At 44.3% G+C, this 15,574-nt stretch overlaps 1 protein-coding gene across 3 annotated transcripts in view; it reads left to right on the top strand.

Moving 5' to 3' along the window:
- Positions 1–15,574, top strand: part of FRAS1 (Fraser extracellular matrix complex subunit 1) — a 489,520-nt gene that overhangs the window by 381,498 nt on the left and 92,448 nt on the right. For all 3 annotated transcript variants that reach the window (XM_066574335.1, XM_066574336.1, XM_066574334.1), the window contains 5 exons: positions 4,496–4,627; positions 6,656–6,781; positions 7,625–7,872; positions 13,709–13,860; positions 15,247–15,406. In XM_066574335.1, the coding sequence (XP_066430432.1) occupies positions 4,496–4,627; positions 6,656–6,781; positions 7,625–7,872; positions 13,709–13,860; positions 15,247–15,406 (818 nt within the window). The remainder of the gene's footprint in view (positions 1–4,495; positions 4,628–6,655; positions 6,782–7,624; positions 7,873–13,708; positions 13,861–15,246; positions 15,407–15,574) is intronic.

Here is a 15,574-nt window from a genome sequence, read left to right as displayed (position 1 = left end):
CCGTCGCGCGTTGCTGCACAGACAGACATACATTCGTTTTTATATATCTAGTGTAGTAATGCATAAAGGAAAAACAGACAGACATACATTCATTTTTATATATATATAGATGACATCAGGAAGTGAGAGAATTAGATTCCGTACGTAAAATTTGGACACTAATTCTTTTGCACATAGAATTGAATAATCGAGTTGGAACCCATTAGCTTTTCCTATTTATGACATAATCAATGCTCGCGCCAAATTTCAAGTTTCTATGACATTGGGAAGTGAGAAAATTAGATTCCGTACGTAAAATTTGGACGCTAATTCTTTGGCGCTTAGAATTGAATAATCGAGTTGGGACCCATTAACTTTTCCTATTTATGACATAATCAATGCTCGTGCCAAATTTTAAGTTTCTATGACATTGGGAAGTAAGAGAATTAGTGGCAGTGATGGAAATCAAACGATCTACATAGGGGGGGCGTAACTGTCGACGACGCTCGCACGCGCGCCATTTATCGTAGGATAGTTGTACTATGCCTATAATCTTCCCTGGAGTGTACTCAGCAACTTCCCAAAGTTTCATGGCGATCAGATGAATGGTGTAATAGCGCATAAAGGACAAACAGACAGACAGACAGACAGACACGCATACATTCAATTTTATATATATCTCTTTCACAGTGGTGACTTGAATTAAAAAATATAATTTTTATTTTGAACTTTTTAAAAATGCACATATAGGGGCACAACACATAAAACAACAAAAACAAAAAAAGTAAGTAAGGGGCGTGGTAAATACCATCCAACCACACCGTCACTAAAGATGGGCATCCAATTGTGCTGTGTGTGTGGGTGTTTGTGTGATCTGGTCACCGGCGACCACGAAGTTTTTTTGTCCTGCTTAAAGCCGGTAATGTATGAGGCAGGGGTATATTGGTACTTGGGGTTTGTAAGATAATCCCCAGTTGTTTTGGTCTTTTTTATTTATAAAGCCCACACACCGTAGATGGATGCAATTTTTAGTGATTTGAACGTTCGTTTCTTCACAATTCTTTTTTGCCCCCCCCCCCCCTTTTTTTCAAAGGAGGGTAGAGGTACCTGACCAATTCCTAAATGGATAGTCGGAATTGGCCTTGGCCGTAGGGATCATCTCCCGAGGTTGCTAGATATGTATGATGCCAACCTCCAGAGAGAGTCTCCCGGTTAGTATAGGACGGCCTCGCCTCTATAGATAAGGGTCGTAGTGTAAATACTTGACCCAAGCGTATTCGAATTTCCCTTTTTAGTATGCTGATTCTCGTATTTAATTGCTCGACGCGTTTCACCACTTCAATTCTCGTGGATCATCAGGAGCATTATAAATCGGGATTGAGTAGAGACAGTATAGATGATATCATGAGGTCACCAATAGACCAATTGATAAAGAAACGAATATCTTAATTTTTGGAGGGCCTGTTCATGCAGCAGGTTTCTCAAAGGATCGGGTCTAGCCTGGGTAGAAAGTTCGATACTCAAATTTCTCTTATTGACAAAAGCAATAATTTGAGATTTGCCAGAGATAGCGTATCCTAATGACCCAAATCAGCCTTGAATGCGAATGTCTGGCGTGGGGTGTTCAGGACTGATACGGGAATGTTCAAGCTGCTACTACTCACAGAAACATACCATAGGGATGCAGTATTATGCTGTGAGTAAAGTAGTATTGGAGCAATCCGTCTCTGTCCAGAGATTGGATAGCCGGTTCGTCCTATGCAATATGCATACTGGGACGCTAAGCCGGTATCGCAAGGGTTTTTGTGCCTGTGCTTATTCAGGACACATATCCCCAGGTGAGGAAAAGGAGAGAAGCACTAGCCCCCTGCTTCTCTATAGAGAACACCCCGTTCACCAATCTGCTGCTTCTTTAGCTATCACATAAACAGACTAGTGGTTTACTAGCCCGTTACGTGTAGGAGCTTATCTAACAGAACCCGCCCGAGTTTCTTTTCCCAGAGTGTCAGAATTGACAGAAGAAAAAGATGGATACAAGATGAAAATAACAAAAGTTGGTGTCCATAGCCCAGATGGTAGGCTAGGGAATGAGCTCTGGATGCAAGGTGCTTGCCTTATATAGTGCAGTGCCCTCCTTCAAGAGGGTGTGATCAATTTGTCCACCTATCAAGATAGACTACGCCCCCTTGTGTACACATCATGTGGATGGGAAGGGCTCATTTGTTATTATTAGACTCCATGTAAACCCAGCACTGGATCAGGAGTCCTCAATGGTTACTGGAGTGTGGGTCCTCTGATGTTGTGGAAACGATCGTCCCTCAGGGCTCCTCTCCACTGGCGACGGCGATAATCGCTGCGAGAAAATCGCAATGCCAAGATCGCACCGCATCGCCGCAAAACCGCAAGTTTGCGATTGCGCTGCGATGCGACGCGACATCCGCCCTGCCATTACGCTGTGTGTGCGAGAGAAACACACACAGCGTAATGGCAGGGCGGATGTCGCGTCGCATCGCAGCGCAATCGCAAACTTGCGGTTTTGCGGCGATGCGGTGCGATCTTGGCATTGCGATTTTCTCGCAGCGATTATCGCCGTCGCCAGTGGAGAGGAGCCCTGAGGGACGATCGTTTCCACAACATCAGAGGACCCACACTCCAGTAACCATTGAGGACTCCTGATCCAGTGCTGGGTTTACATGGAGTCTAATAATAACAAATGAGCCCTTCCCATCCACATGATGTGTACACAAGGGGGCGTAGTCTATCTTGATAGGTGGACAAATTGATCACACCCTCTTGAAGGAGGGCACTGCACTATATAAGGCAAGCACCTTGCATCCAGAGCTCATTCCCTAGCCTACCATCTGGGCTATGGACACCAACTTTTGTTATTTTCATCTTGTATCCATCTTTTTCTTCTGTCAATTCTGACACTCTGGGAAAAGAAACTCGGGCGGGTTCTGTTAGATAAGCTCCTACACGTAACGGGCTAGTAAACCACTAGTCTGTTTATGTGATAGCTAAAGAAGCAGCAGATTGGTGAACGGGGTGTTCTCTATAGAGAAGCAGGGGGCTAGTGCTTCTCTCCTTTTCCTCACCTGGGGATATGTGTCCTGAATAAGCACAGGCACAAAAACCCTTGCGATACCGGCTTAGCGTCCCAGTATGCATATTGCATAGGACGAACCGGCTATCCAATCTCTGGACAGAGACGGATTGCTCCAATACTACTTTACTCACAGCATAATACTGCATCCCTATGGTATGTTTCTGTGAGTAGTAGCAGCTTGAACATTCCCGTATCAGTCCTGAACACCCCACGCCAGACATTCGCATTCAAGGCTGATTTGGGTCATTAGGATACGCTATCTCTGGCAAATCTCAAATTATTGCTTTTGTCAATAAGAGAAATTTGAGTATCGAACTTTCTACCCAGGCTAGACCCGATCCTTTGAGAAACCTGCTGCATGAACAGGCCCTCCAAAAATTAAGATATTCGTTTCTTTATCAATTGGTCTATTGGTGACCTCATGATATCATCTATACTGTCTCTACTCAATCCCGATTTATAATGCTCCTGATGATCCACGAGAATTGAAGTGGTGAAACGCGTCGAGCAATTAAATACGAGAATCAGCATACTAAAAAGGGAAATTCGAATACGCTTGGGTCAAGTATTTACACTACGACCCTTATCTATAGAGGCGAGGCCGTCCTATACTAACCGGGAGACTCTCTCTGGAGGTTGGCATCATACATATCTAGCAACCTCGGGAGATGATCCCTACGGCCAAGGCCAATTCCGACTATCCATTTAGGAATTGGTCAGGTACCTCTACCCTCCTTTGAAAAAAAGGGGGGGGGGGCAAAAAAGAATTGTGAAGAAACGAACGTTCAAATCACTAAAAATTGCATCCATCTACGGTGTGTGGGCTTTATAAATAAAAAAGACCAAAACAACTGGGGATTATCTTACAAACCCCAAGTACCAATATACCCCTGCCTCATACATTACCGGCTTTAAGCAGGACAAAAAAACTTCGTGGTCGCCGGTGACCAGATCACACAAACACCCACACACACAGCACAATTGGATGCCCATCTTTAGTGACGGTGTGGTTGGATGGTATTTACCACGCCCCTTACTTACTTTTTTTGTTTTTGTTGTTTTATGTGTTGTGCCCCTATATGTGCATTTTTAAAAAGTTCAAAATAAAAATTATATTTTTTAATTCAAGTCACCACTGTGAAAGGGCTACTCAAGTTAAATTTGGAGACTTTTTGCTCTGCCTACTCTGTGAAATACAATTTTATATATATAGATTAAGGAGCCAGTAACCAATGTGTCAGATGTGCCATATCAATTCCGTTTGCTAAGAGCGTCTGAGGTGTATTTAGGCAGACTAATTCATCCTTGACTCCGTTCTGATATTACATAGGATGGGAAATAAAATGGAAGTCTGAAGGTTGCATTGTGCAAATAAATGATCTGATTGCCGCGCTTTGTTCTTGCTCTCAGTTTCCGATGGGGAGTTCACCACGGCAGAGATGCCATTTACCATCCATTTACTGTCCAATGAACAGCAGCCTCCCGTCTTCCAGATCACAGCTCCATTCCTGGAGGTCACACAAGGTGGAAGAGTCCCTATTGGTGAGTTACTAACTTTTGCTTCTCAGACACTTCCATGTGTAAGATGGGAACAGAGTTATCAATCATAGCAGATCTTGCGCTATCCCGCAGTGGGAGCGCGCTGCCTCTGTGACTGCAGCCGGCTCTCGCGATGACACCGGCGTCCTGTATTGCCATAGCCTGTGATCGCTATAGTAAGCGATAAGGCATGGCAGGACAGAAGCGATCTGCAGTCCTGCTGTGCAAGTCCCTCAGAGGGACACAAATGGTGTTAAAATAAGAGAAAAATAAAGTACAAATATTAGCATAAAAAAATTAAAAATCCCACATATTTGGTATCGACGCATCCGTACCGATGTGTACAGTAAGTTGAACATGCTTATTATCCTGCACGGCAAAAAGTGTTTTAAAAAAAAATGCTAAAAAACTGAGGCAAAATGCTAACTTTAAGCATTTTGCCTCCCAAAAAACGCAATAAAAGTGATTAAAAAAAACGTGTGTACCCCAAAATGGTACCAATAACAACTACAGCTCGTCTCGCAAAAAATAGGCCCTCACAGAGCTCCGTCCATGGAAAAATAAAAAAGTTATAGCACTTTAAATGCAGCGAGTTTAGAAAAAAATAATAATTTCCAAAAAAAAGGGTTTTATTGTGGAAAAACCTAAAAAAATATAACAATTTTAGTATCGTTGTAACCAGTACCGACCAGCAGAAAATAAAATAAATCTTGGTATTTCTATAGCGCCAACTTATTCCGCAGCGCTTTTAGGTAATTACTACTTATTACTACTTGGTACAAATAAAAACCAAGCTGGGTTCTCATTTTACCGACCTCAGAAGGATGGAAGGCTGAGTGAACCTAGAGCCGGCTACCTGAATCACGCGACGATCAAACTTGCAACCTTCAGGTCGTAGGTGAGAGCTTACACTCTGCGCCACATGAGGCTCCTATAAAAAATGTAGTGTATCATTTATGCTGCATAATTAACGCTTTAAAAAAAAAAAAAAATCTATGGCAGAATTGATTCGTTTTCTCTCCCTGCGATCATAAAAAAAATAATAAAAGTTTTACAATATAGCCTATGTAACCAGAAATGGTACCAATAAAAACTACAGTTCACCACGCAAAAAACAAGCCCTCATACGGCCGCGTCGACGGAAAAATAACAAAGTTGTGGCTTTTGAAAAATGGAGATGGAAAAATACCAAAAATTGTTTGGTCCTCAACGCCAAAATAGGCCGTGTCATTAAGGGGTTAAGGTGCTCACTTTGGTCAAAATGAAACTCCTGGTAGATGTACGAACACCAAAGCACCCTAAAGGGCCTACCAGGAGGTGACTGTGACCTGCTCGGTTAAACTTCAGTTATGGGGGGGTTGTACCACCTTCTATACCAGAACAAAGAATACCAGCATTTATAACCAGAGATTGTATTCCAATGTCGCCTCCTTCGGAGGAAGTTCTTTAAAGAGTTAAATAAAGAATTTATAAAAAAATATCAATTATAGGAAATAAGGTCTGATATATTACAAATTACAGTAGCAAGTTTTTTGTTTTTTTTTAATAAAGGCCAATATGGTACATTTCTATATGCTCCAAAGCACAGACAATTAAAGGCCCACTCCGGCGCAAACACGTTTTTTTTCCCATGCCTGCACCCCTCACCTCATTGCCTGTCGCACTCTGGATGTCTCCTATATATATTGCAGTTACTTCCATGCAGTGCAGCCTCCTGTCTGATGCTTGTCAGGCACCATCTAGAATTTCAATGTGTCCCTGCTTTCTTTTTTTCTATTCTGTTCTGCCAATCTCATGATGTACTAGGACAGTACAGTCATTAAATCCTGCAACATCTCTGCCTGCTGGGTTGGCAGTGTAATTATCACTACTCTGTGTACTCACCTAAATAGGCTACAGACCATAAAAATACATGATGATGAACACTACTTCTTCTGAGGGCCTCTGCATCGTGGCCTGGATCAGACTAACATTTCATCACAGATAACAGGACAGCAGATACTGGCAGTCAACTGTATTGTTAATTTGCAGGAGTGCAGCTTACAGTGAGTGACACAGACACCGCTCCAGAAGATCTGTTATATGAAGTGGTGGAACCTCCTCACTTTGGTGTCCTTATGAAATCTGAAGATGGCATACAGACTCCTATGACCTCAGGTAGACACGCAGAATGGACATGTTTAATAATAAAGAGTAGAGATGAGCGAGCATACTCGCTAAGGGCAATTACTTGATCGAGCATTGTGCTTAGCGAGTACCTGCCCGCTCGGAAGAAAAGGCTCGGCTGCCGGCGCAGGTGACAGGTGAGTTGCGGCAGTCAGCAGGGGGGAGCGGGGGGGGGAGAGAGAGGGAGAAAGAGATCTCCCCTCCGTTCCTCCCCGCTCTCCCCCGCAGCTCCCTGCCCGCCGCCGGCAGCCGAATCTTTGCTCCCGAGCGGGCAGGTACTCGCTAAGGACAATGCTCGATCGAGTAATTGCCATCCTTTTAAGGTTGGAATGACCAACTCTACACCCCCATATTATAGAAGCAATGAGTAAGAACTGCTTAACAAAGTATAATTGGAATCTGTAGCAAATTGTGCCAAATTGCAGAATACTGTAGTGTCTACCACTTCTATGTTTTCGATAGTTTTTACATCTATCTTGACGGGTTGGAGCAGTGTTAATAGACAAAGGGGCGTGGCTAAATGATGTCATGAAATGCATATATTAATTAAGGACATGCACAATCTTTTGTGAAAAATATTGGTATACATGTAGAGTATGTAGGCAATAGGAAAAAAAGGGTCTACTCTGCCTGTGAGGGTCCCCAAGTACCTTATACCATATGTGACGTTTTGAAAAATGTGGTGTAATTTGCTGTATTTATGTGACACCTAGACTTATGCATCTTTCGTCACTATTGATAAATCTGTATTAGATGGTAAATATGACCTGTTGTCAGTGTGTTTGTAGCTGTTACTGGAAATAGCCTATAACACTTGTTGAACATTTTTGGCAGATGATACATTTACATACGAAGATATCAATAGAAATGCTGTACATTATGTGCATGACGGCTCGGCCACAACAGAAGACAGTATGGAGATTGCAGTGACTGATGGAGTTACATCCACCACAACTCTTCTGAAAGTACTAGTGACGTTGGCGAATGACAATGGTCCTCGTCTTGTCCCTGGCTCGCTGTTGTCCATAACGGTGCCTAGCAAAAGCTCTGTGGTTATAACCAGCTCCAATCTCGCCTACACGGTATGCACTTTCTTTTCCTTCTGGTTGATCATGTACTAAGACTCCCGCTGATATGTTTCACCGCTCTGTGTGGAGTCCTCAGAGGGTTTGGGCTCCGAGCGTAAAGAGGCACAAGACTGCTGCCTAATTGTAGCAGTAGACCTGTGCCTCTTTATGTGAGACCCTGATCTGCAGTCATAGGGTTCACTATTCATGTACTAGTGACAGTAAATTATTGCACCTTTGTTCTTCAAGGAGGCACTTTATCTGTGGTTGTACAGTGATATAATAAAAGTTAGATTTTATAATTACACATTTTGGAGGGGAGTGTAGCCTATTTGTCCCTCTGAGCATTTTTTTCTTGTGGTTTATTGTTTTTTTTCCCCTGGGGTCTATATTAGCCTGTTATCAGGATTGTGACATCACAATTGTAATTTCCAAAAAAAGGGCCAAAGGCAAAAAAAATAGTCTAATGGTTACACCCTCCCAAAAGAGAATGCTATAAAATTATATAATGTTTATTGACATATACGCGCTCAAAACAAAGACACTTTAAAATTGAGGAATAGGTGGCTGAACTAAATCCTTAGTGAGCCCATAAATGAACTAAATATATATTGCCAGGCAATTAACTAAATATATATTGTGAGGGCAATTGTCTGTAGCCCTTACTATATTCACACAGCATGCAGTGTTTGGGAAATGATGTAACTGTTGGCAACCAATAATGGGATGCACAGGGTGTCAGTTAATAGAGGTGCTATATAAGCAGCCATATTATAATCTCCCAGTTAACTGCTATGCTGATTATGCATCAGTCACAGTTTTGACAGAGGCTGAAGATGTCAGAGACATCTCTGTCAATCATTTTTTGGCATAGTAGAGCCATCCATAAACCTAATCTAAAAAACATGTAACACATGCCCTTCCATTGACTTTCATTCACTCCATTCACCGCATATCATGCGTCCGTGCAACGCATGTGTGACACACGGTGAAAATGGTCGTGGACATGAGACCGTAGTCTTTTCCCTTTGAAGTTGGCTGACCTACAGCTTTCTCCCTAAGTTAAGTTAAAAGGCCACAGTGCAGACTGAGCAGGACTGTCCATCTGTATTTTCAATCTCCCCTGCACAGAGCTCAGGGTATGGATGAGTGAGGAGGTTATGTGATCTCACAGTAATAATAATAATAAACTTTATTTGTATAGCGCCAACATATTCCGCAGCGCTCACATAGACAGGGGGATACAGAAAGACAAAAGTACAAACATTACAGAACCACGGTTACAAAGTAATCAATTGATGGAAACAATAGGGGTGAGGGTCCTGCTCCAACGGGCTTACATACTACAGATAATGGGGTGATACAGAAGGTAAAGGGGCTGGAGATGTGCACGGTATGGCGTGGTGGAGGGTGAGGGATGCTATACACAGACAATGGTCAGACATTTAGCCGTGTGACGGCAGAATCGGTATGACTGCAGGAGCGGTTTATGATGGCTAGCAGGGATTGCAGTCAGTAGGTCAGGGAGCATGTTATCAGGCGGAGTACAGAGAGGTTTGTTTAGGGAATGCGGTATGCCTCCCTGAAGAGGTGCGTTTTTAGAGCACGCCTGAAGTTCTGCGAGTCCTGGATTGCTCGGGTAGCCTTTGGTAGTGCGTTCCAGAGGACCGGTGCTGCTCTGGAGAAGTCTTGGAGGCGGGAATGAGAAGTTCGAATTAAAGGGGCGCTCAATCTGGTTTCGTTAGCAGAGCGGAGAGCCCGGGCTGGTTGATGGATTGAGATGAGGGAGGCGATATAGGGGGGCGCTGCGCTGTGGAGGGCTTTGTGGATGAAGGTGGCGAGTTTAAATTGAATTCTGTATTTAACGGGCAGCCAGTGCAGTGACCGGCACAGGGCAGAGGCGTCCGAGTAGCGGCTGGACAGGAAGATGAGCCTGGCTGCCGCATTCAGGATGGATTGGAGAGGGTAGAGTCTGTGCAGGGGAGGCCGATCAGCAACGAGTTGCAATAATCGAGCCGGGAGTGGATGAGGGCAACAGTAAGCGTTTTTAGCGTGTCCACAGTGAGAAAAGAGCGGATTCTTGCGATGTTCTGGAGGTGTAGCTGACATATTCGGGCCAGAGATTGGATGTAGGGGGTAAAAGAGAGATCAGAATCAAATATGACCCCAAGGCAGCTGGCATGTTGTCTAGGAGTTATGGTGGCGCCACACACTGAGATGGAGATGTCAGGAGGAGGTCGGTTAGTGGAGGGTGGAAATACCAGCAGGTCAGTTTTAGAGAGGTTTAGTTTTAGGTAGAGAGAGGACATGGTGTTAGAGACAGCGGACAGACAGTTAGTGATGTTTTGGAGTAAAGGTGCAGAGATGTCACGGGAAGAGGTGTATAGCTGGGTGTCGTCAGCGTAGAGGTGGTATTGGAGGTCAAATCTCCTGATGGTTTGTCCAATAGGGGCTGTGTAGATAGAGAAAAGAAGGGGGCCGAGGACAGAGCCCTGGGGGACCCCAACAGCAAGGGGAAGAGGAGGGGAGGTAGAGCCAGCAAAGGAGACACTGAAAGAGCGGTCAGATAGGTAGGAAGAGAACCAGGAGAGGGCAGTATCCTTTAGGCCAATGGAGCGTAGCATGCTGAGGTGTCAAATGCTGCGGAGAGGTCGAGGAGGATCAGTAGGGAGTAATCGCCCCTCGATTTGGCTGTCAGTAGGTCATTGGATACCCTTGTAAGGGCAGTTTCTGTCGAGTGTTGAGGTCGAAAGCCAGACTGTAGGGGGTCTAGGAGAGAGTGCTCTGATAGGTAGCTTACAAGGCGGGAGTAAACCAGCCGTTCTAGTAGTTTGGAGATGAAGGGGAGGTTTGAGATGGGTCGGTAGTTGGCAGCAGTCGCGTCCAGAGTCGGCTTCTTTAGCAGTGGGGATATGATGGCGTGTTTGAAAGAAGAGGGAAAGATGCCAGAGGTCAGAGAGAGGTTGAATATAGTGGTGAGATGGGAGATGACCACTGGGGAGAAGGAACGGAGGAGGTGTGAGGGGAGGGGGTCGCTAGCGCAGGTGGTGGGGCGAGCAGAGAAGAGCAATTTGGAGACTTCTTCCTCTGTCGCTGGTCTGAGTACAGACAGTGAACAGGAGCTAGATGCAGTGCTGACAAGACTAGGGTCAGGGCTAGTCTGGGGTTGGGAAGTTATTTCCTGACGGATGTCATCAATTTTCTTTTTGAAGTAAGCAGCCAGCTCTTCGGCACTGAGATTCGTCACCGGGGGCTGTGGTTTAGGTACTTTCTTCCTCAGCCACTCTTATCAGTACACTTATCAGTACACTAGTTATTAGTATTATTTATAGTACCAGTGATAGTTGGAGTTGGTCAAAATATTGAAGGACCTGTATTGACATCGCCATCATGTGATCAGGAGTGGAGCTCAGAGCTCTGGTGATGCAGCTCCTTGCTGAGGGGAAATCATGGCTGGGATGAAGAACGTGTGATGCCATTGTCATGTGATCAGGGGCATAGCATGCAACTCATTTGATGAAGGACCTGTGATGACATCACGGTCATGTGATCACTCAGTCACTCACGGAAAAGTGGTTGTTAGTACTTTGACTAGTAATTATTAGGAAATTATATAGTACCAATGTTTCTGGTGGCGCACAGCTCTGCTACATGCACTCCACACAAACACAGCACTGCTACATGTACATCACATACAACTGTGCTACATACAGTCTTCATACAACAGGGATGAAAAGCAGCACAGCAGAGTCCTGCACACACTGATCACCCCCTGGTCATGTGACCCCAGGCTGCTCCCACACAGGTGACTGAGCACATGACAGTGACATCATCACAAGTCCAGTAAGCACATGGCTACTGTTGGTAGTCGTTAGTATTCCATCCCCTACAAACCCCAGCGGCCTCAGTTGCTATGGAATACTAACGGACCGCAGCTGTGAGCTTACAGGACCTTTGATTACGCCACCGTCATGTGATCAGGCGTGGAGCATGTAACTCACTCACTCACGGACGGAGAGGTCGTGATTGGTATTTTGACTAGCAGAATTAGTGGCTTTGCTCAGGTCTATTTCACTTAACTGTTTGTTGTTAGTGTGTGTTGTAAAACACATTGTTTGCCTCTGATATAAAGCCAACATCTTTATAGCACCAAATTAGCTACATAAGTAATTCAGGCACTTTGAAAGGTTTTAGACCAGGATTTTAGCTCCTATTAGGTTATGTATTCCAATTTGTTGCGAATATGTCGTGAACGGCAGGTCATAGAGGGTTAAAACCCAGTCTAAAAACTTCAGAAGCACCTGAAGGAAGAATTAAGAAGTGTTTTTTATGATTAAAGGGGTTGTCCCGCGAAAGCAAGTGGGGTTATACACTTCTGTATGGCCATAATAATGCACTTTGTAATGTACATCGTGCATTAATTATGAGCCATACAGAAGTTATTCACTTACCTGTTCTGTTGCTAGCGTCCCCGTCTCCATGGTGCCGTCTAATTTCAGCGTCTAATCGCCCGATTAGACGCGCTTGCGCAGTCCGGTCTTCTCCCTGGTGAATGGGGCCGCTCGTGCCGGAGAGCTGGTCCTCGTAGCTCCGCCCCGTCACGTGTGCCGATTCCAGCCAATCAGGAGGCTGGAATCGGCAATGGACCGCACAGGGCCCACGGTGCACCATGGGAGAAGACCCGCGGTGCATCGTGGGTGAAGATCCCGGCGGCCATCTTGGTAAGGTAAGGAAGAAGTCGCCGCAGCGCTGGGATTCGGGTAAGTACTAAACTTTTTTTTTTTTTAAACACATGCATTGGGTTTGTCTCGCGCCGAACGGGGGGGCTATTGAATAAAAAAAAAAGCCAGTTTCGGCGCGGGACAACCCCTTTAAATCGCTCTCCCTGATACTAAACGTTGCGTAGCACCTTAGGCAAGCGCCTACTCTCCCCTACCCTTTATCCCCACCCTGCTTAGAGATATGTTTTAACTCGGCCATCGGTTTGTATTTATTCATAGGACCATTACTGCAGACAGTATGAAAAAAAATAATTCTTGAGACCTTTTAGCTCCTTTAGAAGTGCGCATTATTGGAATGCCATAGGAACACGCAGAATTTGTCCTTGATGCCTACCCTAAATACCCTTTTTTATAAGCTAGGGTGACCTAGCAGGGAAATGTGCCAGCTAAGCCTGTTTAACTTGTGGCTGAATGATGAAAATGCTGGCGCTTTAGAGGTTGCATCATTATTCATTCACAGCGGCTTTGAAGAAAAAGGACTTTGTTAATGTAAATTGAGAACGAGCGTTACATATTTTCTTGCTAAGTAATGCAATCATTGTAAAATTGTATGCAAATAATTACAGCAGCTGTCACTTGTGAGATTGCCAATTACATACTAATCAATGCATTACCTTCTGCTATTCACATTTTTGACACAAGCAAGTGCAGATCGTTCCATATAAATGCAGACTGTTGTATAAATCATTTGTGGCTGCAGTATTTCTTCTCCGCCTGCAAAGCTCCATTGGGATAGTAAAAAAATCTGAATCCACACTTCTCCATCACTTAATGAATACTCCGTGGTTAATAGACTGACTCTGATGACTTCTATATCAATGACGCAGGAGGTTTGGATGGGTTCTTTACAGTTCATACCTAATACTATTCAGGACTAGTGCATTTGCAATGTAGATGAACTCTTAAGAAACTGCGCAGTACAGAGAAGAAGAATCAGACTCTTCATACTTGAGGCAGATCCTGTTCTGACGCATTGTAAATGCGGTATATATGGGCTCGTTATCATGTGCAGCCTTTGTTGTATCACCCAATACAAACACAATGTAATGGACTTTATATTTCCTGATCAGGATAGTCATTCCCAGGACTCTAAAATCAGAATCCAGCTTGTATCCCTGCCAATGTATGGCGTTCTAACCAAGACTAAGTCAGGACAGGCTGCCGAGGAGCTGTCGGAGTTCTCTTTTTTCACGATGGAGGATATCAACAGCAAGAAGATTAAGTAAGTTGTATTCACTGCATCAGAAAAATAGAAAAATGTATACATTTTTATGACAAATCCTAACTATTTGTAACATAAACTTACATTTTGATACAGAGGGTTACATTTTATTGTATTAGAATGATTGGACACTGGAGATGAGCGAGTATACTCGCTAAGGCACATTACTCGAGCCAGTAGTGCCTTAGCCGAGTATCTCCCGGCTCGTCTCTAAAGATTCTGGGGCCGGCGGGGGAGAGCGGGGAGGAACGGAGGGGAGATCTCTCTCTCCCTCTCCCCCCCCCCCCCCCCCCCCCGCTCCCCGCCGCAACTCACCTGTCACCTACGCCGGCCCCCGAATCTTTAGAGACGAGTGGGGAGATACTCGGCTAAGGCACTACTCGCTCATCTCTATTAGACAACAATTCTGGGATTGATTGACCGTTAGAAGATGGAAAAACTATGTAATTAGCTCCAGCACTAAAAATGAATCTTTTTTTAGAATCTATCAATAAACAAGTAAAAATGCTCACATGTGCGAACAGGAACCTACACAAAAAAGTAAGCCTTAAAGAGGTTATCCTGCCAGCACCATCCAGGATACACCTGGATCTGAGCAGAAATAGTGCTCTGACCCCTATATAGCGGCCAGTTCTCGTAATTACAGTTAGTTGCTACAGGTCTTTTAATGGTCATAATGCTATGATTAAAGGAGTCATCCAGGCAGAGCCTGCCGGGATATACCAGGGTTGGAGCAGCAGCACTGCTCCGACCTCTGTGTAGTGGCCAACGCTTGTAATTGCAAACGCAGCTCTCAGTGAAATCAATGGGACCTCAGTCTGCAATTATAAGCACAGCTCCCATTGATCTCACTGAGGGGCTGCGCTTGCAATTACATGCATCGGCCACTACACAAAGCTCGGAGCAATGTTTCCGCTCCAACCCTGGTATATCCCGCTGGGCTCTGCCTGGATGACTCCTTTAATTATAGCATTATGACCATTAGAAGACCTATAGTGTACTCCTTAGAATTTTCGCCTCAATTTAACCATATGTAATCAACATCGTTACCATTTGTTTACTAATGTCAGGTCAATTTTTACATTTTGCTATATAACGTGACTATCTAATGAACAGTAATGCTAACTTCACAGGGGCAAGAGCGATATCGAGCTGTGAACCACGGCCTGATATCACGCTGGCCAACAACCCCGCGGATGTGAGACGCTTTTATATCAAAACCGCCACACATTACTTTGGGGAAGTAGTGACTAGCAACTTAGAGTCGGACACTAGAATGTCACATTTTATAAATTGCTTATTTGGGACAAGAAACGCAGTTGAGAATTTTTTTGCAGCATGGAAACTGCTCTTTGTTTCTTACATATCTCTCATTTACTAATGCAGGTATTCCACTATATCAGAGATAGACAACCAGCCTCTCACGGATCTCTTCCACTTCACTGTGTACAATGAGGACAATGACCGCCTGGATAATCAAATATTCACTATTACCATTACGCCGGCCAGTAGGAGTCTAGTTGTTCAGTCCAGCGAGCACTTAACAGTAAGTGTTGTTTGACATATGAGATCAGATGTTTCTTTCCTAAGGTTACATGCACTTTAGGCCACTGTGTTATAATGCTATATCTACATGTATAACCTGTTCTTATGCTTCTCCTTGACAGTTCTCTCTTTTTTTCTAGTTTTAGCCCAATATTTAAAGAGACTCTGT

This window comes from Eleutherodactylus coqui, chromosome 7 (assembly GCF_035609145.1).
Source record: "Eleutherodactylus coqui strain aEleCoq1 chromosome 7, aEleCoq1.hap1, whole genome shotgun sequence".
In the NCBI taxonomy this organism is placed as follows: Eukaryota; Metazoa; Chordata; class Amphibia; order Anura; family Eleutherodactylidae; genus Eleutherodactylus; species Eleutherodactylus coqui.
Note: the sequence above shows the minus strand (reverse complement) of the source record. Positions and strands in the feature narration are given on the sequence as shown.